Source organism: Micromys minutus, assembly GCF_963924665.1.
Source record: "Micromys minutus genome assembly, chromosome: 8".
In the NCBI taxonomy this organism is placed as follows: domain Eukaryota; kingdom Metazoa; phylum Chordata; class Mammalia; order Rodentia; family Muridae; genus Micromys; species Micromys minutus.
In genome coordinates, this window is record NC_137977.1 from 19402816 (window position 1) to 19430188 (window position 27373).

Genomic DNA, 27373 nt, shown 5'->3' on the forward strand with positions numbered 1-27373 from the left:
TGTGATCAACAGCATTTATTGTCCCTTTTGAGGAATTGAAGAGTCGACGACATCACTTCAGAGACACAGACTGGTAGTAACTTACACACTACTTCATGCTTTCCATGTCCATGATAAGTTCCCACTCTTATCAGTCATGGTACAAACACTCTGCAACATTTAACATGTAACATCAGTTTTAGTTTGCATGCACTGGGCAACACCTGCAGGCACTGCACTTCAGTGTTTGTAAACTTGAGCACACCCATGAAGAAATGAAATGCTAAAAGCTGCATGAGTGATTAGTGAACTATGCATCACTTTAGTACAAAGTCTAATCCACCATGAGAGCACATTAACGTTACTTTATTAAACTCATTAACAAGTTTCATTTGTTGAAATGACTCCTCTTTTGTAAAACATAAGGGCATTTCCTATGAGACTTGTATTTTAACTCAGTACTTATTCAAGCAAGTTTAAATAAAAAGTAACAAGAACGTCTCATTTTTATCTTCAGGGTAGCTTATTTGGAGAATAAAACTTTACATAAGCGCACGCGCGCACACACGCACACAAAAGGAAAGAAAAGAAAGATTGCAGTGATTATGGTATACAAGAGGCACAAATCCCAGGAAGAACTTTAATTTTGCTCCCTCTAGGATAAGTTCTTTTAGAAATGAAGGATAATGAGGCTCCTTAAGGTATGTGAAGAAACAGTAATGGCTGCCATGATTGTTAGGTATCTTTAAAAGTAGCTCTAAAAATCATCTGATGATCCAAATGTCACAAGCATATGACAAATTTCAGGTTTCTGACACTGCAACGCTGGATGTGATGCAGACAAGAAAGCTATTTTCTGGTGTTTTGATGTCTTATTCTTGATGTTCAAGCAGAAAGTATCTACCTTCATTTGATGCAATAAGCTGGTCTATGGAAACTTGCAGAGATGAAGGAAATCCCAAGTTACATGTACACAAATACACACAAATGGCACCATATAATATATACAGCAAATAAAACAGTTAAATACAATTTAAAACTCTCCAGCCACTGCTTACACAGTGCCAAGTCTAATCATAAGGTCTTTTTTTCAATGATGACACAATCTATTTGCTTAAAGGTAAAATCCCAATACTACCCATTTCTTTACGAATTAAGACACTGACCTGAATCCAAGTTAAACAAACATATAACAAATATTAAGGTCAGTAAAATAGATTCAAGTCATTGCAATTTCATTTTATACTTGATACATTTTTTATTCTACCCAGGATCAATTTTACTTCAGCATGAGTGTTATACTAAAATGTAACTTTACATTTTAAATTTAAAGTATTACCTTTATTGAGTTTTCAATTTTGGAAAGATTTAATCTAGTATTTTATATGTATATATATATCTATGTATCTATGCCTTAAGAAAAATAAGGAGTCAGAATAATCAGCATGAGCTTTTCCATAGTCTTAATTCCCAGCCTATTTCTTTCCTTGCAGTATTTTACTTTTATTACTTGAAATGCCATAGCAAATTATCGAGACCATATCTTTTGGATCACCCAATCACAGAAGCTAAATCTCAAATGCTATTCTGAAGAAGTGTGGAGTAAATAATTTTGGTAATCTGTAAGATGGTTGCATGCAGTGTATACTGTATTATAACAGCACCAAACCCTTTATAAAAACCAAACACTCCTTCTTCCTGCTTGATAGTATTTATACAGTCTCTCATTCCCTCATACTGTGTATTAATTGGAAGTACTTCATAACCAAGGTCTGTGTTGTCAATTATTGTGCGTGTTCCTTGAATATGAAGACGATGCAGAACTGTTTCCAGTGGGTAAAGTATAACGTCAGAGCAAAGGCTGGCAGCAAAGTTAGCAATAAGTTCTGGAAAATAAGCATCCAACATATTCTGCATGGGGCTAGTGCTCTCAGCTAGGTGGCTATTGTAAGTCTTTCTCTTCAGAATTAGAAGGACAATCTTCTGAATGATGGAGCTGATGACGTAATGAAGAACTCCATGCAGCACTGTTGGGAAGATCAATGAAAACAGTGGGAGAAGGCGTTTGCTGTGAGGCACTCCCAAGCCTATCACTCGTCCAATTCCTTCTTTAACACATTCCAGGATGCCAGTATTATCTCGGATTATCTCACTCTGAAACAAAAGTGATGAAAAAGGTATAATTTTATTTAAAAAAAAAGATGCATTTGTTTCATGTATATGGTTGTTGTCCTCCATGTATGTCTTTGCACCATGTGTGTTCCCTGCCTTCAGGATCCAGAAGGGGTCAGCAGATCCCCTGGAACTCAAGTGCTGAGAACTGAACCCTGGTCCTCAGAAAGAGTCATTGGTCTATTTACCACTAAGCACTCTCCCCAGACCCATCGACTTAATAATTTTTAAAATAATTTGCCATAGAAAATAAATACTATTAGGTCCCTCTAAGATAAATGCATTCACTAAAGAAAAAAAAAAATCCATGATTTGCCAACTTCAGCTATGAGATTGGATTAGCATTACATTCTTTTTCAAAACAAATACAATAAAGAGCAATGAGCAAGACATAGTCTACCTCCAACCACCTACAAGTCCCTTTGGCTTGTCACCCAAATATGTAACACTTTTTACCTATTCCCCCTCCAACAGAACCCTACCATGCCATAACCAACCTTTCCATCCAGGTGAATCAAGCTCCACACTTCAGGTTTGGACCAGGAAGCACATCTTGTTTACCATCCCAGTCCCTTCAACAAGAGTCCCTAACTCCTTTCTACCCAAGCCATTTCCGACCTCTAGGACAAACCTGCCCTGACATCCCTGCTTTTACCTCAACCTACTCAGTCCTGATCAGACTTAGAACTAACCAAAGAAAAGAAATCTACATGACCATATCTCATGGCAAAAATTCCAAAATATGAAAGATCAAGCCAGTATCTTCTCTCTAAAACCTACCTGTCATATATAAATATTTGCTAAAGCAAATTACCTAGGTAAACTCAAGGATTCAGAATTTAAAAGAATAATCATAAAATTCATCAAAGACTTCAGAATTTAAAGAAGACACAAAGAAACAACTCAATGAAACTGAGGAGAAAGAGATTAAAGAAAATAAACACCTTAGTGATACGCAAGAAATACAAACATAAGGCTGACAGAAATGACTAAGTCAATCCAGGATGTGAGAATAGAATTCAAAAAGGAGATAGCATCTCTGAAGAAGACTGTAGCTAAAAAAACTCACAGGAAAGTCTTAATAGTAGAACAAACCAAAAAGAACATAGAATATCAAAGCAGAATATTTTTTAAAATGTTAAACACAGAGAAGGAACATACCAGAAATGTGGAACACCATGAAACAAACTAAACCTACAAATTATAGGCAAAGATGAGAAAAAAATCCCAAATTACAGGTGTAGATCTGATCTTCAACAAAATCACAGAAGAAAACTTCCTCTAAAGAAAGACACCCACATACAGACATAAGAAGCATACAAAATACCAAAGAGACAGGAGGAGAAAAGAAAATTAGTTAAAAGACAGAATACATGAAAAAGAAAGTATATTGAAAGCTGCATAAAAAAAAAATGCAAGTCACATATAAGGAAAAATACATCTGAATAACAACTCAGTAGAAACCCTGACAGCCAGAAGACTCAGGAGAAACCCATTCCATATTCCCAGTCTTAAAAGATTATAATTGACAACCTATACTAATATACCCAGCAAAACTATCTGTCATAATTGAAGGAAACTTTCCATGATATAAATATACTAACCATGTATATCCAACAAACCAAACCTAAAAAAAATACAAAAATCAATATGTGGTGATTTGAATGTGCCCCATAGGTACATATGTTTGAATGTTTTGCCCCCAGTTGGTGGAACTTTGGAGGAAAGATTAGGATGTGTGGCCTTGTTAAAGGAGCTGTGTTACTGAGTGTAGGCTTTAAGGTTTAAAAATGTCAGGCTCATTCTTTTTCTCCCTTTGTCTGCTACCTACAAATGAAGATGTAAAGCTCTCAGCTACTAGTCCAGTGCCCAGACCTGTTTTCTTCCTGTTATATCTATCATGGACTAGTCCTCTCAAGCTATAAGAGAGCCCCTAATTAAATGCTTTCTTCTATAAGTTGCCTTGGTCATAGTGTCTCCTCACAGCAATAAAATAGTAACTAAGACACTATATTCCAAGATGAGTAGAAAAATCAGCATAGCAGGGAGTGTGGAAAGAAATACAACGTCATAATTATCAAAATACATAATACTGAGAACACAAACAACACCAAAAATCAACATTACAGTGACCACAATTAACATACCCATTAAAATTAGTACTAACTTTAAATGTCATGGCCTGAATTCTCCAAACAAAAGACACAGGCTAACTGAATAGAGCAAGAAACAAAAATCCCTGTATCTCTTGTATACAGGAAACACATCTTAGCTTTAAAATAAGCACCATCTTAGAATAAAGAATGAACGAAAATACTCCAATCGAATGGGACCAGAAAACTACGTTCTAATCAAGGAAATAGTTAATAAAGAGTGCATTACTATCCTAAACATACATGCACCAAACTCTGGGGAACCCAATTGATTAAAAATATATACAACTGTATTTAAAAACAAATTAACATCACTCCATTAATAGTAGGTGATTTCAATGTTCTCCAATAAACAGGTCATCTGAATGAAAAACAGAGAAACATCAGAATCAATTGACATCACTCATCAAATGGACTTAGGTGATGTCTAAAGAATATTCCACCCAAACACCAAACAATACAATCTACTCAGCAGCACAAGGAAGGTTTTCTAAAACAGACCACATCCTGACATACAAAACAAATCCTTACAAACTCAAAAACCACCCCTTGTATCCATTCTGCCCATAATACAACTTAAAATTTGATATCAAATAAAAGTTTAGTAATTACACATTCGTGGAAATTAAACAATTCATTAATGATGAGTTAAAGATGAAATCAAGAAAGAAATGAAAAATTTCTAAGAACGAAATGAAAACACAACGTAACAAAACTTCTGAGTCACACTAAAAACTTCCTAAATAGGACTTCATTTGCCCCAGAATTGACAGGATGGACTTGATAAAATGTTCTCAACAGATAAAGAAACAATTAGGAGAAGCCCATAGAATGGAAGAAAATTTTTGTAAGCTACACATTTGGCAAAAGATGTGTAGCTGCAAAGCACTCTACCTGAAACCTGAACAGAGATCTCAAAAGAAAAAGAAGAGGGGAAGGAGTGGCTAAAAAATATCTCAAAAACTGCTCATTGCTCGTTCTCACCTTACTGGCTGTGTAACAACTGTTACTATAGTTAACTCCTCCTAAAGCATCGTTTCAGCCTATAATAATGGAAGTTAGTATAAAATGTCATGTATACAGTTGTTCTGTAGCAGCTTCCTCTGAGACTGAAACATTCTGTGATGGTTTGTATATGCTCAGCCCAGGGAGTGGCACTATTAGGAGGTGTGGCCTTGTATAAGGGAGTGTGTCATTGTGGAAGTGGGTATTACAAACATCCTCTTAGCTGCCTGGGAGTCAGTCTTCTCATAATGATGAAGTTCTCCTTCAGATGAAGATGTAGAACTCTCAGCTCCTTCTGTACCATGCCTACCTGGATGCTGCCACGTTCCTGCCTTGATGATAATGGACTAAACTTCTGAACCTGTAAGCCAGCACCAATTAAATGTTGTCCTCATAAGAGTTGCCTTGGTCATGGTATCTGTTCACAGCAGTAAAACCCTAACTGAGACACATTCTATCCTGCAGGAAGCACCTAAAATAAGAAGGTAAATGATCCAAAGTATCTTCAGGAGTTCCTGAAACTGGCCAGATTCACTAGTCACTGTGATTAAACTGTTTTTATAGTTAGGAGAGAGTTTTGCCAAGCCACACAGGAAATTCTACCCACAATTCATAACTAGTACAAGGAAAAAAATAGAAGTCTGTAACACCAGACAGAGTGCATAACAGATGTATATTAGAGAGTTATTAATAAACAGAAGTCTGAAGCTCCTGGAAGAGAGCCTAACAGATAAATGGTATATTTTGGTCTCCAGTAGGCTCATATTCTTTCTAGCATAGGCTCCATAGGAATTTTAGGTTGATTTCCTGGCATGACAGATTAGTGAGGCCTAAAAATAGACTCATACAATGTTTTAATTTACTTCATTTGTTTTGGATTTTTTCTAATTTTCAAAATGAGTGTGATGTTAAGTTTTGTGGTTATATTATTCTTCTGGGGAAAAAAAATACAAGACACAGGCTTTTCTGGTTGCCAACTAAAGGACACGCTATTTTTGGAGAAATGTTTTATCTTTGTGCTTTTAAAAGGGGTGACTAGGCTCTGGACACCCTCCAGAGTTATATGAATGAGATTTGATAGAGGGAGACCTCCTGAAGAACTAGATTCAAGAGAATGAAACAAAATAAAATAAACAAAATTTCATCCTAACCAATCTGTACACACTACACAGACTGATACAATCCATACAGATATCTTGATGATATTAAAGTTTTGTTTTGAGATTTATATATTACAGAATGTACAGTTTATTATCAGAATGATAAACTGGCCTGCTTAGACTTAGGTCAAGGACTTTCAACCCAGATCCAGTCCAAGACAGACATCAGAGACTACAACAATCGTTGGTGTGGCCTTAAGGCCTGGCAGGCTTCCTCATTTTCCCTACCCCCACCCCCTCAAGATATTTCAACACCCATGTACAGCTTGAAGAAGTTATTGAACAGTCATCACCCTGGTTCCCTGAACTTTGGCAGGCTGAAGGTGGCTATTCTAAGGTTGTCTTTCCAGGGAATTTAGAAATGGTCATAATTTAACAGGGAGAAATTAGCTCAAATTGACTGTACAGTCATAATCTCATTTGGTAGAAATCATTATATTTGTTACTAAGCTAAAGTTATTATAATCTTTTACATTGGTTCAGAATTTATTTGATACAAGTTTAAGATTTTCATTGGTATGAACTTCTTATTGATTTAAAATTGAGATTAATTTATTACTTTCATAAAGAAATTGTGTCTATACAACATATTTAAGAACACAAGACATAGATCCAGTCCTTTTAACTGCTATTATAAACTGACCTGAGATAATTAAACATAATAGTTAAGGGCCAGATAACAAACTCATAGCTTTGAGTTTACTATTAGAGTGTTTTCAAGAAAATTGATTAAGAGTAGTTAATGGACTACAGTCCATATTACTTCATATAGATAAATGGTTTTCAAAAACATCAGAAATCCACAAAATGTAATGTTTAATGTTATTTATCATTTGTTGAGACATATCTGCTCCTAACAGCTCCCCTTTGGTAGATTCAAAGTAGAAATTGAGCGTCTCTACTTCCAGTAAGGTAATACATTGTAGCTAGGCAATCACTGGGCAAAAATTGCCTATTTCATCTATAGACCTCTACTATTTCTTCTTGGAGAAGAAGAAATTATTTAATTAAACTACTATTATTCTTGTGAGAACACAATTTACAAGTTGGGACAGCTTAGCTCTGCCAAGACAGAATAAACTAGTTCTTAGTAATTCCTGTTTACAAAGGTCTGTCAGATGATTCTGGGCCAGAAGCTGAAGACTGATGTTCTCACATGTTGCTAACAGGGGGACTGTGCAGGTAGGCAATTGTCTCCACAACCTGTCTCAGTTCTGGAAGCCATGTTAGGCTTTCTATATTTGCAGATAGTATTGGTTATTTCCAGATTTCTAATGGGGTTAAAGATTAATTATAGTCTCATAGCTACCTAGACTGTTTAACTTTGAGAATGCATATTTAATTAGATGCTTTTCAAATAGTATACAAGCTAGCCAGGATATAGCATAGATTTTAACCCTTTCTTAAGCTGGAATAAATAAAAAATAATGTTCTATTTAATTGACAAAAAATATTGGATTGGGTGTTAGGTGTATTTTATACTTTATAAATTACAAGATGGTAATAGTTGTGCTCAGTTTATATTTGTGAGAAAAGTTCTTTTTTTAATTAGACAAAAAGGGTGAATTGTGGATGAAATTAAAGAAGGACAGGCACAAGATAAAACAAAACCTGTGATTAGATGAGAAAAAAAGGACAGGTGGGAACAGAGTTTTAGAAAGGGGAGAGAAGCCAGAGGGGGAGAGAGGCAAAATAGAAAACCATCTTCATATGGTTCTGCATAGCCACAGGTAATCATGAATACCTTATAAGGGATGTATTAGTATAGGACAATTTGCTTTGTCTAGGTGGGCAGACTATATCATATCACTCTGAGTTTATGACGTGGGCATTTTGTGGAGTGTAAAATTTACTGAGATAATTACTGAGGTAAATTCGAATATTAAATTTTAAGTTTCTAGAGTTTTCATTTTGTCAAGGTGGTATGAGTCATAACGGTGACCACAGGGGACGATTACTGGGTATGTAAACAGAGCAACAGCAGGGAACCACAAGAGGGTAGCCGCTACTGGACCAGGGGGCACTTGCAGGGAATGTGAGCAGACTTCCAGCTGACAGAGAGACAGCCGGAGAGAGACTAGCCAAGACGGTGGCTGCTGCAGTAACTGGCTGCCACTGAGATGAATAAACCCCAATAATGACATATGGTTCGACAATGCTAGCAAAAGCGAGGGTTTTTCTCCATTTTAATATTTACCACAAGCTCCCTTCCTGCTAGAGTAAACAATAAAAGCAGAGATCACTCTCCAAGGAATGGAGCTGAGATGCAAAGAAGACTCTCAAACAAGATAAGTTGCAAAGATTCTAAGACAAGTTGCAAAGAAGACTGTGGGACCAACCCAGCTAGCAGGAAGCAGAAAACAGCTGAGTTGCCTGGAAAAGGTTTAGACCAAGTCACTTGCAAAGGACAGTCTCCAACTGACTGTGCTAACTGCAAGCTTTATACTGTGCTCCAAGTTCCCAACTTTGTGAGCTGTCACCCATGCCGAGGTAAGCTTTGGTGAAGCAAGTGTCTTTGTGTCATTTCTGCTCCTGTAAGTAACCCCTCACCTGTACTTCTATAATAAACCTCAATAAAACTCACTGACTGACCAAGTTGATCTTTGATGGCATCTGTTCACATGGGAAATAAATGCTTAAAGCAAAATATCAAATTAATATAATTTATGCTTTAAAATAATACTGCCAACAATGACAAGCAGAAGCTGAGAACTGTACTTATAAAGTTACAGTAAATCTCCAGTGAAGAGACAATGCTGGCCTGGCCTGAGAGATGGCTATGGAAATCACCAATTCAATTATGCTTTTAACATAAGAGTTAATGGGAATTACTGCTGGATTGCATTTGCGTGTTATTAAAAAAAAATAAAGGACAAAAACAGCCAAGAAACTGGAGACGTATGTAGCTCAGTTGTAAAATGTTTATCTAGAATGTATAAGGTTCTCAGATCTCCAGTACTACAGAAATCCAGGTATGGTAGCTTATCCCTGTAATCTCAGCAGTTGAGAGCTTGGAAACTGGAGATTCAGAAGTACAAGGTTATCCTTGACTACCTGGCAAGTTTGAGGCTAGCCTGGAATACACAAGACTTGTCTCAAAGAAAGGATCAGCAAACAGGCCAGAGGTACTGGAAAGATAAAGGAAAAGGTGCTGCTTTACTAAGTTGAGGAATCACATATCACATGTTTACACTGTGATTCATAACAGTTGCAAAATTAGTTATGAATTAGCAACAAAATAATTTTATCCCTGAGGGTTAGTTAGCACAACATGAGGAACTGTATGAAAGCATCACAGCCTTAGGAAGGAGAGAAGCACTCTAAAGGCTAAATGCTTTAATGTACTACAAAGTGCATCATAATCCTACTCCAACCTAAGGAACGGTTTCTCCCTCACTTAGTGAAAGCCAATCCTTTCAACTCGCCAAAACCATGCCACACAATCCCTCTCAGCTTGTATTTGTTTTCCCTCTGCTCAGACGATTCTTCATGTGTTCCGCAGACTTAGACCTTTACTCAACATCACCTTTTCAATGAGGCTTCACCTGAGCTTTCAAAAGTATTAACTGTCCCTCTTTACCCACACTACATCATCCTGGCTTTGCTCTTTACAATCCCTTCCTTACAGATTTTAGATATGTCATATTAATGTCTATCCTCCCCCAAAATCTTTTAAGTGCTACATAAATAGAGGATTTTTATCAGTATTTTTTGCTACTGTATTACATGAGTCTAAGACCCTCTCTGATACAGGTTTCTTAATAAACATTTGATAAGTTAGGAAAACAAATTAAAGAAGATAAATGACAAGGCAAAGTCAATAAAAATTTTGTTTCAATACTATCCCAAAAGTCTGAAATTGGTCATGGGGAATCAATATGGACCCTTATTTTAGGAAAGGGACAGAACTACTGTAACTTGGAAACACTAACTTTTCAAGTGCACATAGACTGGACTCAAGGATACTGGATAAAGGATTAACCACTGGGAAGTAGTTCCTATTCAAGGGCTTCAAACAGTGGTTCTTCTGGTGATCTCCCTGAGGGGGGAAGCCGGAGAAAAGAAGGCAAGCTGTCTGTAGACAAAGGACATGAAAAGACGAGCAGTGCACTGCGAGTGAGACACAGAGGACAGAGCAAGGACAGAGTCAAAACAGATACAGAAAATCCATTACATGAGTACAGAGATTTAGTTACTAAACACTATTCCTATTCCACACAAGATAAAATTACAACTTCAACATGATTTTTAAGAAACTTCCTAAAGTTACAAAACCTCTTTCCTGATATAGCATGTTGCTTAGGTATTTTGCCTTAAATTTTCATCTTTCAGATAGTCTTTTCTTATCTTTAAACTGAGACTGCCTGACAGACTTCGAACTCTGTGACCTGCATAATAACATCCAAATGTGAAAGGACAAATACGTTTCAGTCATAAGATATTAATTTCAGTTAACCAAAATTAGTTCTAACAACAGGAAAATTAGAGATTAATGATGTGGTGGGGACAGAAAATAAAGAGAAAACAAAACAAAAACCAGAAAGACAAGGCTGTTGCTGCAAGCAATTTACAGAGCAGGCACTAACAGGGCTGGAAACAGAAGACAACTGAATAAGCACTTCCATCTTATGCTTTACCTACAAAAAGACAATGAGGCTACAAAATGTAGTTCATGTGCTTGAAGTGCCACCGTGTGGTTAGAAGCAGTAAAATCAAGCAGCAGAACTCAAATGCTTAACAGGAAACCGCTGTTTGCATTCATTACTTGTATTCAGTCAACACTGAACGTTCCTTCAGAGGGATAGTTTTTAATATGCTGTGCAGTACATTATCTACAGGTACTACAACTTCCTGTTAGGATGATTGCTTCTTATGCTCAAACAATTATTAATATAGCCATTAAGAAAAGTCATACACATATTAAATAAATCTTAGGATATTGAAAGACCAAAACAAGTCACAGTTTGGGTTCTGAGACACCTGAATGAAGGGTATAGTTGTATATGGAAGGGAGAAAAATAACTGGACCATAAGTGTGACCCAAATTTGCAGTGGCAATATTAAGACCTGTGCAGTTGTACTAAATAAGTGTATCAGTGAAATGATTTAAAATCAGACATATAGTATACTAAATATTCCAAAAGTACTTACAAAAAAGTTACAATAAAGAACAACTCACCTGTACCGTTTCAATCAGACTTGCTGAATAAAAAGGCATGGCCACCATGTATGTTAGGCTGCAGAAATTAAACCAAACTGTATCAGTACAATATAAAGCAAGATCATTAAAATGAAATTTTAAGATGTTTTAATGTATTCACTTAAATTCACAGTCAAACCTAAAGTGATCTTTTTAAATTTTCAACTATATTTTAGAACTAGTGATATTAACTCAGAACACTGAAAAACGGAGTACTTTATTGAACAGAGATGGAAATTAAAAAGTCACAATAATACAAAAACAGTCTGCCAAAAAAAAAAAAAAAAAAAAAAAGCCTAGAGTGTACCTTTAGCAGAATGTAGGTTCATTATGATTAACTGTTTCAATATCTACTTGCATATAACTAGTACTCCCTGAAATATGTTTCTGAGCCTTCTGGATGAACAACTGTATCACAGTCTAGAGGTTAGTGACAGCCAGAAAAGAATGCTTTATGTTATTATCCTATTATCATTTTGACTTCTATATTTCCCATCAGCAGAACTAAGCCAGCCTACAGCTATAAGCAAAGTTCACTTTTACTATGAAAAACAATACTGTACAGCGTTCCAAAGCTGTTTCTTTATCAGTATGGTTACATTACAACTTTGCAAGCCTGCAAAGTATAGTTACTTAAAATCCTTTCATGAGTGAGTCTAACCTAACCAGCACCCTTAGGGGCCAGGCAGGTCATGATAAGTACTCACCTCCAAGGAACATCAGTAAGTAATTATGTGTTGGATTGTCTCAAGGGAGCCAACAAGCTAGAAAAAATCTCTAATTTACAGAAAATTCTAACTTTTTAGATAAACAGAATAAACTTTTAATCTGTAAAAGTAGTTACTGATGTAAAATCACTAGGTGCCTTTATACCACACTGTAATATGACTATCATTTTGAGCTTACTCTTCACCTTTAACATCCCTTTTATCAGAAATTCTCAAGATCAGATGTGCTTCAGGTTTGGGGATATTTGCACATTAGTAACTAGGTATCTTGGAGACCGGACTCAAGTCCAGATACAAAATTAATTTATGTATTATACTTTTACATATCAAGACTGTGTTTTTGCATAGTATTTTCTGTGTGGTTATATTCTGATACTTCATCCTTTATTAAATAAGATCAGGTTAAAGAAATTCAAGACATGTGACATGTCATGTTGGTGTTCAAACTCTTTAGAATTCAATATAGTTTGGATTTCAGATATTTGGCTTCTTCATATTCAACCCATGGTAGTAATTTTTTAAATCTAGGTTAAGAACTGAGGAAATCACAGCTGGTGAAGCACTTGCCATGCAAGCATGAAGACCCAGGTATGATCCACAGCACCCAGACAGGCATAGTGGCATGCATTTGTAGTATCAGTGCTGGGTACGTGGAGACAGGGAGATCCCTGGGGTGTGCTGGCTGCCCTATCTAGTCAGTAACCCCAAACAATACTTAAACTTATGGCCCAATACCAAGTGATCATCTCATATACATGTAAGTAACATTATATGGAATGATAAGGTTGTATTAAAGTGATCAGAAGCACACGCATACACCAAGTTTAAGGAAAAAGAGTGATGGCGATGAGTCTGAATGAGAGAAAAGCGGGGGTTGCATGGGAAGTGTTGGAGAAAAGGGAAGTGGGAAATGATCTAATTATATGTAATTATATTATAATCTTGAAAACAGGACCATGAGCTGGGCAGTGGAGACACACACCTTCACTCCCAGCACCTGGAAGGCAGAGGCAGGTCAAGTTCAAAGCCAGCCTGGAATACAGATGAGTTCCAGGACAGCCAGAACTACACAAGGAGACACACGGGGAGGGAGAGGGGCTCTGTGACAGGGAGCTGAAGGGGGCAGTATTTGGTGGAAATAAATAAAATAATAATAATTAAAAAATAATGGTGGTGGCTCCTGAGGACACTCTGGCCTCCACACGCACACAAGTGCACACAAACACACACATATTCACCCCGCCCCTGAAAAAAGAACAAAAGAAAATGTCTAAAACAAAAGAAAAGTTGAGCCAAGACTCATATCTTTCAAATACCCAAAAATTATTTTAAGCTGCATGTATATTTCAGGATTGTTTATTATTATTGTTGTTGTTATATGTGTATTTCAAGGCTTATCCCTAAGCCTTTTACTTGTTCTTCAAAACTCTATTCCTACTACTCTAGCTTTCTTCACTACATTAGGCATAAGAATTTTTTTTTCCAGTTCTAACACTAAAAAGGCTAATAAAACTTTCTGGTATTGATGTCATTTTTAAAACTTACCATTTTCCTCCTCTCTGAGAAGAAGGGGAAAGGCAATGGGACCTTTTAAATAAATAAAAATAATAATAAAAAAAACTTACCATTTCAGGAGAAGGTGTTCACCTATTTGTTTAGGGTTCCATTTGTGTGAAACCTCCCTAAAAATGTATAAATAGATGTAAATGAAACAAAAACTACATTATTTAAAATATTGTTTTAATCTGTAGAGTGGGTTTTCCTTCTAGACAAACTTCTGGCACTGTTTCAAAAGAGAGTCAGTGAGTGTCTGCTGACAGAGCTGCAGGGAAAGCTGTGACTGACAGGATGGCTACTGTGTCAGTGTGACAGATGAGAAGACCCAGGAGACAAGCCTCCAGGCACAGGTGAGGAAGTTTCAAGCCTGGGTGAATTCATGGGCTACGATCCTAGACTGAATGGATGAGAGAAAACTAGCTGAGCACCAGCGTGGCCCTCTGCTTACTAATACGGTACAGGGCAGTAATCTTTTATCAGAAACACTCAGAGCAAGATGTGTTTCACATATAAATGCCCCGTTTCTCCCTAAGAGTGGGGTCATTGCCCTGATCATGTGGCCCTGAGGCTTTGGAACCAGTCTGTCTATTCCAATTTCCCTTCCTCTCTCCACATAGCTAACTTGATACACATTCAGTGTTGTTTGCCTATGGTTCTAAAATTTAATAGTAGCCAAAAACTGAACCACAATATTATCATTGCAGGTGCTGAATTTTTACCACACTACTAAACTGAATGCCTTGCACTTTGCCAACTTTTTTAGAGCTCTGTGTTTGAGGTGGGAAGCCTCAAAAAAAGAAGAAAAAAACAGAGCTGGCACATCTGCACTTTCAAACACACCCTGTGATATAAAAAGCAACAACAGATTAAAGTTAACCAAGCATAGATGTTCAATTTTTAAAATATGAGTCAAGAAAACTTAGCTGGCTGCTAATCTTTAGCAAAGCTGTATTAAAGGAAATCTGAGAGTACACAGTCCTTTGAAAGCAACAGACTGTGTACTCTCACATTTCTTTTCCTTACAAAGATTAAATCTCAACACTGAGTACATACATGTGCAATACCAGTGGTTAGACCTTCAACTAACTCCCTTTCTTAACAATCAAATTAATGTATCCTTTAGATAAATAGCCCAGAACTATTCAAAGCCTTTAACTATACATAAGTTTATGCAGAAAAATACACTACAGAAAATTGGTCATGCCAAAGAGTAGCCAACAAATTAGTCGCTCAGTGCCACCTACTAGCATCCCTTTCATCTCTTGTCTGTGGGTGCCTTGTTGCCAACCGCAGTAACTGAAAGACACCTACAATGCCAGTCTTCTGGGGCTCTCTACAAGTGCAGTGCTGTCTTCACTGCAACAAACAATGGCTGAATTGGACCCACAAAAAAGAAACTCAGTTTCCCTAAATTTATTTACCCTTTCTCTCCCAGCATATCTACAACTAAAGTCGACAACCTCTGGTTCTCTGTCATAACCTTCCCTCTAGTTTTGTTGAGGGTATCACTAACTCTACCTTTCACAACTGCTGTCACCGTCCCCACACCTCACATATGGTACAGACATGTAGACACACAAGTTGTCCAGGATCTATCCTTGTCACATTGCATAACTTGTGACCTACAATTCTCCGTTAGTTGAATTTCATTGAGTCTCATATTCTGAATGATACTTTATGCCCTGATACTCAAAGCTAGGTCTATACTTAAGTAGCTTCTGTGGCATCCTGATCCACAGTTCTAGCCCCTTTCTAGAAATGGGCCCTGTGGTGGCATGAATGAGAACAGCCACCACAGGCTGACAGATTTGAGGATTAGGAGGTGTGGCCTTTTTGAAGGGGTTTTGAGGTATCAAAAGCCCACACCATTTCCAATGAGCATCTTGCTCTCCCTCTCTGCTGCACACTTGTGGACAGCACTTGTGCACAGATGTAAGCTCTCAGCTATAGCTGCAGCACCATGCCCGCCTGACTCTGGCAATGTTACAGCCATATAAGCTATGACAGTCTATGACCCTCTGAAACTGGAAGCCCCAAGTGAAATGCTTTCTTTAATAAGTTACCTTGGTCATGTTGTCTCTTCACAGTAACATAAAAGTAACTAAGATATCCCCTATAAGTCTGGCAAAAATCTCAAACTCCATTTACAGAAAGTTAAATTCCTTAACCACTTCTCTAATTTATCCTTAATGAATTCTCCACCTTGGTTAGCATTTCTATCTGGAAAAACAAAACAAAACATGTCAGCCACTGCTGGCAACTCTCTTCCTGATACTCCCAGTTCCAATCTAACAGCAACTATCAGCAATCATACCTAGCATGCCTTCTAATTCTGCACTTTCTGTTCTGTTCCATAACTCAGAATTAATACATTAGCTCTCTACACGCCAGTCTGAACCAATACTTTTTACCCTGCCTCTTAGGAATACTTATCAAAACACAGGTAAGATGTTTGGTTCCAGGCCCAAAGAGAATAAACCATTCCAAAGTCACAATATAGAAGGAGGGAGATTTGAGTTGCATATGTCCCAGATGCTTTATATGCAAAAAAATTATCCAAGAATAAAACGTCACAAAAGAAGAAAGAGCTCACACAAGCTGCTGCCTTTTGTTGCGGAGACTGTTGAAGCTGTGAGACCAGGTGCTGCTGCCTTTTCTTGAAAGAAAAGCCTTTGCTGCCCAGTCAACTCTTACTCCTAACTCTTACCTCAACCTTCCGTCATTCTTTATATCCTTACCAATAACTCCAGGTAAGTATAAGTAAGTATCCCTGAGAATCTTAAGGGAGCTATTTAATTATAGCATAAACCACACAATGTTTGATAAGCAAATGAGCTACTCAAAGAGGAAGTTGTTCACACACTGCTGTCTCTCACTTAGCTGGCATGCTGGCACACAGCAACAGGAATGAAAGGCACATGTCAACAGACACAGAGCACAGTGTCACACACTCACTCACAAGGTGGAATAAAGAAGCTTCATGTCCTCCCTTCTCTGGGCTATTTCAGATAAGCTTTCAGATTCAATATATTAACTTACATATTTGATTTTTAAAAAAAAAAAAAATATATATATATATAACTAATATGGAAAAAAAGGCTACACATGTACCTTGGTAAAGGTGTAAATTCACTAATTATGCCTTCTGCTCCAAGTGTGACTCCCTGAACAATAAATGTGCTTCCCATTCCTTTCCATAGGGCTCTTGGTCCCTAAAATCAAAACAAAAACAATAAAAATAGTTCTGTTAATGCCTAAATATAAAACACAGAAGTTCTTAATGAAAATACAGAAGGTTTGCTGGTATTTCCTAATAAGGCATTACTTTTATATAAATCTTACAGAACAGTAACTAACTGGGTTTATTGGTCTCTTGAGGCACTCTCACACCCAGAATGGCCTATGTAGCTAAGACTCGCCTTAAATTCTTGATCCTCCTTCCTCAACCTCCCAAGTCCCAGGATCCCAAGGCCTGTACCAGTACAGTAGCCTGGACTGTTAATGTCTCATGGTAGACTAGTTTAAACTAAGATGAACTAAGATAGTCCATTTAATTCAGTACTCCAAAATGATTGGCTAGCTAATAATAGTAATAATTAAAACCTCAGGTACCTCTATATTCAACTCCCTACAAGTCCCACTGTTAACATGATCTACAGATATCCCAAATTTCCTATTTCCCCAGCTTCACCCCATCATAGTCATTAGCCCATTTCTTTTCCTTCTTTGTGGGAGTTCCTATTTTCCTCAACAGCTCCTTCACGATAACTGTGCCTACATCATGCATTTCTTATTCTTCCTATGTAATCAACTAAATTTCTACAAGTTCCCAGCCACTCCTAAATCTGCTAGTTTTCTCACCCTCACCTTAGGTATAAGTCTAACACTGCAACAGTTCACTGCTTCTGCTACAGTAACACCAAGGTGTTGTTACTATCATCATTTATCCCTGTTATTAGTGAATGAATAAAATAGCAACACTGGAAAATTAAAAAAAGCAATATGGTATCATGAGAATATGTATCTCTTTTTCATCCTAGTGCCCCAACAGCTTTTATCTCCCGTCCTCCAGAGATAGCTCAGCACATAACAAAATATCTGTCTGCATGGAAAGACAGACAATATTTCATTTGCTCATTTTTAACAATGTACCCTAAACCATAAAAAAACAACCTGGCGAGCACTCCATGTCAGTATACACAGATATAATCCTTATCTGGAAAGGCCACCTAGTGTTTTGCCACCTAATGTATCATTGTTACTTTACTAGTACCATGGCTAGATAGGGTAATTTCTAAGCTCATTTATTTTTTCAAGTCATATTCTCTTTCCTTCTCTCTCCTCCTCCTCCCCCTCCTCTCTCTCTCTCTCTCTCTCTACACACACACACACACACACAGACACACACACACAGACACGTGCACGCACGCACGCACGCACGCTGTGTGTTGGCTTTTGAGAGACACAGAGTTTTTCTGTGTAGTCCTGGCTATCCTGGAAATCACTCTATAGACGAGGCTGGCATTGAACTCAGATATCAACCTGCCTCTGCCTCCCCTCCAGAGTATTGGGATTAAAGGAGAGCGCCACTATTGCCCAGCTAATTTGGTACATTGTTATATGAAATTCCACAATATAATATTTTTGCATATACATTTTTATATACAATCACAAACATTTATATAGAAAAGTTCTTAGAAGTCAAACATACAAATTTTAAATTTTAATTAAGTAGTGGCTTATGCCTTTAATTCCAGCACTAGGGAGGCAGAGACAAGTGGATCTCTGAGTTAGGAGGCAGCCTGGTCTACAGAGCACGTTCCAAGACTACCAGAGTATACAAAGAAACCCTCAACAAAAAAATTTAAATTCTGATGCACACAATCTTGTCTGTTCACCATGTACCTGTCACACGAACACAGTGACATACTCTAATAATTCCTCACGCTGTGCTGACCCACAACCAGAACATTTTCATTGCTGCTTCAAAACTCTAATTTTGCCTTTTTTCCGTATCTGATATGCAGGATATCTGCTATGTGACCCTACGAAGGGCTGTTGGACACCTCCTCAGGGCTCGTGCCTCGCAGGTTGAGAATCAGTGCTGGAGCACATCTTCAGTGGTTCTCTTGTAGCTCTTAGGATAAAGTGCACAGACCACAGAAGCCTCTGTGATGCTGCTCACTACTCTGGCTCTTTCTCATCCTCTTACCCTCAACCTCCACTACAAGGTTCTATTACACTGCATCATATCTAGTCCCCAAATCATAACCACTTTTACTTTTGCCTTTGAACATCAACATACAAAACCATTACTTCAGCATTAAGAAGCAGACTTTCTGACAACTCAGTATGAAAATCAGTATCTCCTTTTAAGCACTTTCCCACATCATACTCTGGGTTCAAGCTCAGCTGTGATAGTGAATCTTTACTGTAAACAGTCTAGAAAGACCCACCCTGAAGACTGGCAGCATCATGTCTTTAGAACCAAGAGCTTCTCAACTATGGACTCAGTGTGATCAGTTACCTTGAGCTCAGACTTCCATCCCTTCACCATAGTGATGATAGCATTTCAAATCAAAAGAACCCCTTCCTTCCTTCCTTAGATGTTATCAGGTATTTTGTTACAGCACTGAGAAAATGAATAAGCATGCGAGCGTGGTGTGTACCGTATAGTCTCATTATGAACCACACACTGGACCACAAACTTCTGCTGACACTTTTGTCTCTATGACTAAATTGTAATATCTTGATTGCTTTTACCTTACCTGCTGCTAAACTCTTAGAACTTAGCACAGTTCTTTGCAAGTTTGTTGAATTAAGTGAAGTTCTGAAAGACTCAAGGAGAATTCTTTAATGCTTAACAGTTTAAATATATAGCATTCATAGAACAGATTCTCACCTGAGTTTTGTTGAAGCTATACATAATGTTGATAATTGAAAATGGAGTGAGATGGTAATGCCGAGCATGGTAATTGACCTGCCAAGATATATAATAGTTATGTTTTATCCAGAAATAAGGCCACAAAAATTCAAGTTCAACATAAATAACAGTTAAGTTCTAAAATAGTAAGCATTTCAAATAGGTATTAGGTGCTGTGCATATGGTGATATAGCTGTAATATGTAGACAAGCAGAGCAAGTACTGGAGACTGTGAGGAGAGAGCTCATTCAGTGCAGATGCTGTGGGAAGTGATGCACAGGTCCTCGTGTAAACTTAAACCAGAACTACTGCGCCACACACACACACACACACACACACACACACACATACACACACACATACAAACACAAACACACACACATACACACACATACAAACACACACACACACACACACACACACACACACACACACACACACACATACACACACACATACAAACACAAACACACACACATACACACACATACAAACACACACACACACACACACACACACACACACACTTATTATGTAGCCACAAAAAAAAACAACAACCCACTGGAAGGTACTAAGAAATCTGAGTTAGCAAAATAAGCCAGACCCAGACAAATACTATATTTTTTCTCATCTACAGAATATAGGGTTTTTTGTAAATTAAAGAAATAATAAAATCAAGGACATGAAAGCAGAAAGTGTACTATTTGAGAATAAGAAAGAGACCAGTAGAAGGTGGGAGGAAGGACAAAGGAAGGTGACTGGGACATGATAGACATGTATGAAAATGTCATGTTTTGTATGTTTTGTATTATTAATACATGTTAAGAAAATTTTGAAAAGGTTGTATGGGAATGTATATCTTATTAAGAATATACAGTGATTACAGACTCCTTGTGAGCTATGTGGCTCTTTCAATGGGGATAAACTTTGTTATGTGATGACATTACAGTGTTTTACAACCTGGGCACGTAAGTCAGTGAATCAACATTCTTCAAATAACCAATATAGAGTGATAGATAATCATGTGTAAATGCATTATAAATTAATGGGGACCCTTTTAATTTAAGAGTTTTTTTTTTTAAATTAGGTTGCTTCAGATTTCACACTGCACAAAACCCTTAAAAAAAATCACTTAGTAAGTTTCAATGTTAACTTTAGGAGGCACAGAATCTGAAAAGAATAAAAAAAAAACTCCTATTTTCAAGGACATCAAGTACAGGGATATTATTGTTTCTTTTAAAACAACATTGTATATCGGACTGACTGGAAGAACAGATGTGGGAAGCTGGTTCCTGTTGCTCCAGATAGTAAAGACATTTTAAAAAAACATAAATGTTGTAAAGATTATTTGTTAATATCTGATGAATGCATTATTACTTTAACAAACTAGATCATTAACATCAGTTTTCATTTCTGAAATCATGACTCCTGACAGAATGACCCAGATAAGCAAAGAATCTTCAGAGTCCTGCTAAAAAAATTAAGATTTTTGAAGAGGTTTTTAAGATTACAAAGTTTGAAAACTGATGTTTTATACATTTCAGAGTATTTCGCATAGGATAATGGGTACACAATTTCATGTTATTTTACCAGAATTCTCAGCTTCTAATTAGAATTCAGTTTGTCTCAGAAATCCAAGAAATTACATTTACCTGGCATTGGCGGCGTAAAACAATGCAAGGATGGGCCAGTACATTTTCTGTAAAGAGACTGTACAGAAACAATTTATACGTATGTGCATATATATTATATACATATATATGGTATGTCCATATACAGATTGTACCTATAACATACATATATCTGAAGTTATTCTTATATTTTCACAATTAAGAGAATTTAATTCCTATATGCCTGCAAATAATACCAATAAATTTAATATAAATAAAATCTAGGTCCACAAATTTGTAAATATGTAATATTATCTATAGTACAAGATGAAAATGCTATCTGTGTTTTTGACATGAGAAATGATACAACATTTAACTTCCCTTTCCCAACACAATTCTTCAAAGACATGGAAAAAGCAATTCTCAAATTCATCTGGAAAGGCAAAAAGAAAGAGAACAGTAAAAACAATTCTCAACAATAAAAGAACAGTTGAGCCTCAAGTTCTACTACAGAGCAATAGTGATAAAAACTTCATGGTATTGGTACAGGTTGGTCAATGGAATAGAATTAAAGACCCAGACTGACTTGAAGACCACACACTGACACTTCATCTTTGACAAAGAAGCCAAAAATATAATAGGAAAAAGAATGCATCTTCAATAAATGGTGCTGGTCTAACTGACTGTCTGTGTGTAGAAAAATGAAAATAGATCCATATTTGTCACCTTGCACAAAGCTTACGTTCAAGTAGACCTGAACATAAAACCAGACATTCTGAATCTAATAGAAGAGAAAGTGGGAAAGCCTTGAACTCATTAGCACAGGGGGACATTTCCTAAAATTTCCAATGGCTAACACTCTAAGATCAAGAATAGATAAATGGGAACTCATGAAACTGGAAAGCTTCTGTAAGACAAAAGACATAGTAAGACAAACTGGCAACTTATAGACTAGGAAAAAAACTTCACCAACCCCACATGTGATGAAGGGTTAATAACCAAAATATATAAAGAACTCAAGAAGCTAACCACCAAAATACCGGACAACCCAATCAAAATATGGAGTATGGAACTAAACCAAGAATTTACAACAGAAGAATCTCTCAATGGCTGAGAAGCACCTAAAGAAATGCTCAAAGTCCTTAGTGATCAGAGAAATGCAAATCAAAATGACCCTGAGATTCCACCTTACACCAAAATTCTCATATGAAAAGTCATTTGCTTCTTTAAAAAAAGATCCTCATTTTAGAAATTCTTATTTTGGTGTACTTGGAATTTTTAATTCATAGGACTTTTTAATGACCATGTTAAATACTACTCTGTGCATCCAATATTTCTTTTGATGTGTTCCCTGCAAAATAATTACAGCTACAGGTTTAAGCTCTAAAAGTGGCATATGCATTCATATATGCATTAACATTATATAAGATGGTAGAAAGCTTTAAGTATAAAAAATTAGGCTAAAAAGATCAGCAGAATGGAAAATATAGATTATTATATACTGGCACTAATATCACTGAGGTTTTAATATGCAAATAAGGTTATATTGGTTAAGATATTTAAAATGATGAAGGCCATTCTAGTATAAAGGATGAACAATGCACAAGTCTAATATTTATGAAAATTTTATTCATAATACCATAAATAAGAATGATGAATGTTCTTACCTATAATGACCACTTTAAACAGTAACAAAAACAAAAAAGGGGGTTGACCACCACATGGTAACTAAAAACAAAAATCCTGCCTCCACACTGCAAAACTACCTGGGTACCACTGCAATGTTTAGGGAAAACGTTCATCATGTTATCACTCTGAGAAAGAAGATTACGTTCTATTCTATCTGATAGACTAATGAAAGTTATTATCATATTCATTACAAAATTATTTTGTGTTTATGCAATAGAATGACTGGTTTCTACCTCTATTAAAAAATCAAGTTATAAGTTCTAAATAATAAATTCCTATAAGGTAAGTATATAATCTGTTACTAAAACCTAAAGGAAGAAATGCTAATCATTTATTATTATAACTAAAGGAAAACCTCAAAATAAATTTTAAAAAATCTTAAGATTACCTTGCAAGTCCAATACCAAATCCAGCAAATCTATTCAACTGTTCTAAAATAAAAGGAATAAGATTACTCATAACCAATATTATATTTACTGTGATAACCAAGATTTTAAAGTAGCATGCTGTTCATTTAAACCTCAAATTCTGCTATGGAATAGGGAGTCAGTTTAAATAGTGAATGACTCTGATTGAGGATAAGGCAAGTCCCAAGGTATGTTCCAAGGAACAACTGTTCTTTCATTTCAATAAACTGTTGTCACAGGGTTTGCTATCCCGGATATAAAAAAAAAAAAAAAAATCTTTGAAAGTTTAATTATTATCAAAGACAACTACCTTTAAAAGTTCTTAAACTGTATATGGATCATATCAAATTAGTATGCAGACAGAACCTAAGCACTGACAATTTTAATTTCTGATTATAATCATTCTAAAAGTTTCTATGGATGGTCATACCGGTTCACTAAGGAACTGACTGCCTATGCTGTACAATTAGTCATCTATTACTGAAGGACTACAGTTGCATGTAAAATACCTCAAAACAATTACCTTGAGAGTAGTTATACATTATCAATATAGGTTAAGTACAGCTTCTCCCTATGATCTTACATTTTAAATAGTTAAGAACAGCTGTTTGATACAGTGTGCTGGGACCCGAGGTACATTTTGTGCACCCTTCTACAGCACTGATGGTAAGCTAACAGTTAAAAACTCCTATGTACATGTCAAAATAGAAGTCTTTCTCCTGAATAAAGATCCAAAATCCTAATGGTAATCTAGCCAGTGGAGTAGACACTAAATATCAATATTCTCAAAAGACCATTCTCTCTCCCATCCTTTCAAATTAAGCAATGGTCCTTTATTATGTGAATACTCTAAGAATAGGCCATGTAAATATGTTCCTGGGGAAAGCTACCTGCTTCACCTTGAAAGAAATGCAAGCTTAGAAAGCTTCATGTTGAAGCACTTTGTGTTTTTATACATACAAATACTAAAGTATGACATTTTAGAAGGCTTAATGCTGTTAATTATGTGAGGCTTTTCTTGTTGGCAAACTTATAGTCACTCACTTGCTAACAGCTTCAAAATAAACTGGTTTATAACTATCAAGATGTAATTTAAGAAAAGGTTTTAAACTTCACTGCCTAAGACGGTAACTTTATAGCATTTTACCGGTGTTTTAAATCATTTCATTTATAACTTCATTCAAAAAAGAATTCTCTAATATTATTCTAGTTAAGTGACAAGGAATGACACACTGACCCTCCTTTAGCTCTTCCTGTACTTACTAATAATTAGGATCTTCCAGTTCAACCACACATTTCTGAACTTCCATAAAAACTGAGGAATGAGTACCACGATTACGTATTGAATGTTTAATACTTAATGATACAATTTGTTATTCCCAGAAAATAGTCAGGTATCTGCATTTTAAGTAAACATATGTAGTTCATGCAGTGTTGCAACTGAAGTTCTATGACATTCCATAAAAAGTAATTGCTTACAAAGTCAAGTTAATATGAGTGTTTTTAACTCTTAAGTGGAAGTTTTAGGTCAGAATAAGGGAAAACTTCACAGAGGTGTGGATTTGGGACTAAAATCAAAACTATTGTAAAAAGGGTACTGAAGGAAAAGATTAATTGTCCTACTGTGAATGTTTACATTATTCTCTTATTCATTTTATTTAGCTCTCATAGAAATAATCAGTCACACGACAAGTCTTAAAGAGATAAAAAACGAGGAATGGGAGGGGGTGGATAAATGTATGACAGGTAGAGCGGAGCTTCAACCCCAATTGCTTAAACTAAAAAGTGTCTTTCCAAAACACTGCTATGAGTCAATTAACTAAATCAAGAAATCCACCTGCCAAAGTAATTCTGACAACAGTAAATAATCTAATTCTTTCCTGCTTCAGACCATCGGTGGTAACATTCCTGGGCCCCTAAACTCTCCTACCCATGCACCCTAAGCTATGCATAAGTCACCTAGTGCGGTGATCCCTGAGCCCAAAACGCGGGCGGAGGAGGCTCCCTTCGGGGCAAAGGACGAAAGGAGGGCAGAGGGTGTAGTGGCGTGTGCAAGGACCAAGGCGGGCCTTGCGCGCGCTTCCGGAGTCCGCTGGCCCACCCGCCCGGCCTGGCCCCGCACCCCTCACCGCTGCTCGGTCCCGGCCGCGAGCCGTCGCCGCCGCCGGGAAAGGGCTCCTCCACCGGGCCCTCGAGCGTCGGGGGCGCGGACGGCACGCCGTACGAAGGGCTCTTCTCGCCCCAGTGCAGGTTGCGGCTACCCGGGATGTCCGGGGGCGTTGTCACCCAGTGGCCCAGTTCCGTCCCCGAACCGAAGGGGCGCGCATGGAAGGGGCCGCCGAAAGCCGGATCGTCCCGCACGCCTCCCCGGTAGCCCAAGCCGTCGAAGCCCTCAGGGCGCCGCGGATGCATCTCGGACCGGCGGACGAGGACCAGCGAGGCCGGCCCACGGAGCCCAGGCCTCCACCGCGTCCCCACCGCATCCGCTGCGCGTCTGGAGACTGACAACCGGAAGTCACTGCTAGAACCCGGAAGTCCTAGGAGCACGTGACCCCGCCTATAGGCGCTTCTTCCTAGGTTGGTTGCTAGGGAGACGCGGCTTAGGATGGAAGGGGAAGGATGCTTGCTGGGCCCGGTCCCAGGAGATGCAAGGTGTGTCCTCTGCTTATAGGGATGCTCCGAGTGGTGCAGCAGTCATGATGACCTCGGCCTGTTGCAACATGCTGACTCGCCTCACCCAGGTGCTCACCCTTCCCAAGGGAACCCTTCAATCTAGCTTTGTCTCTGGCTGCGGCCCACCACAGCAGGCATTAGCAAAGTTCAAATCAGACACACCTTCAGGTGTGAATACATACTTCCCTCAACGATACCAGAATTAAATGTTAACTTTTCTACGGCAACTATAAACAGTTTTCTTTTTTCTGATGTATCAACTTGAGTAACTGAGATCAAATGTTGTCCTTGAACACCACCACCACCCCATTATAACTTCTATTTATTCCCCCCACTACCTGTTTTTATTAGTTTCTTGAGGTCTTGAGACTGGGTGGCTCTCGTTAGATCTGACTGAGTTTTGCATGGCTTCTTCCTGAGCCTTCTTTCCAACTGAATGCTAGAATCTAAGGACGCTCAGAAGAGAACTCTGACGTATTCGCTTCAAATACAAAGCTATGAACCTTCGTTTAAAGGGATAATCAACATTTTGGGCAACTTGACATTTCTTGAATTCGGTTGTGTTGTGCCTTGGCAAAATGTGGAGAATCTCTTGATCTAGTTTCCCTTGTGTGATAATACCAAAGCAGCACTAAACGGAACAATAAAAGAATTTCTTTTCCCGAACTTGGCTTTCAGGCCCAGCAGTTTCTGTATGTTTGATGTTGTGTTTTACGGAGCATGAGGAGAGGAAGAGAGAGGGAGTTTTAATACAGAAATGTTGCACTTGTCAACTTCACGTCCTTGAAAGTGGGGAGAGAAGGAATTATACTTCAGGAGCTAGATGAGGGGGAAACAAAACCATAGAAATCATTACTCTCAAAGTACAGTCGTAGTGAACTATATTCTTCCATGTTTTAAAAAATTGGAAGAGAATATTTGGTTATTTTTATGCAGTGACCTGAAAGACTTGCTAATCCAAGGGCAGATCTATAAGCTATTTAATAAATTTGGAAAGATATAATTAATTTAAATGTAAATGTTACACTTTAAAATTGAAAAACAGTTGAAACCAACATGAAAAGATAAATGACAAGCTGGAAATGATATTTTAGAATAATTTAGACAATGAAGCATT

At 37.4% G+C, this 27373-nt stretch overlaps 1 protein-coding gene across 1 annotated transcript; it reads right to left on the minus strand.

Annotated features, from left to right (window-relative positions):
* Positions 1-26800, minus strand: SLC25A46 (solute carrier family 25 member 46). The gene is made up of 8 exons (XM_080920403.1): positions 25713-26800; positions 23565-23607; positions 21530-21587; positions 19857-19934; positions 17066-17166; positions 14023-14079; positions 11649-11706; positions 1-2133 (listed from the first exon to the last, which is right to left on the minus strand). The coding sequence occupies exons 1-8, from the start codon at positions 25993-25995 to the stop codon at positions 1555-1557; spliced, it is 1257 nt and encodes a 418-aa protein (XP_080776529.1). The 5' UTR covers positions 25996-26800; the 3' UTR covers positions 1-1554.
* Between the last annotated feature and the right edge of the window lie 573 nt (positions 26801-27373).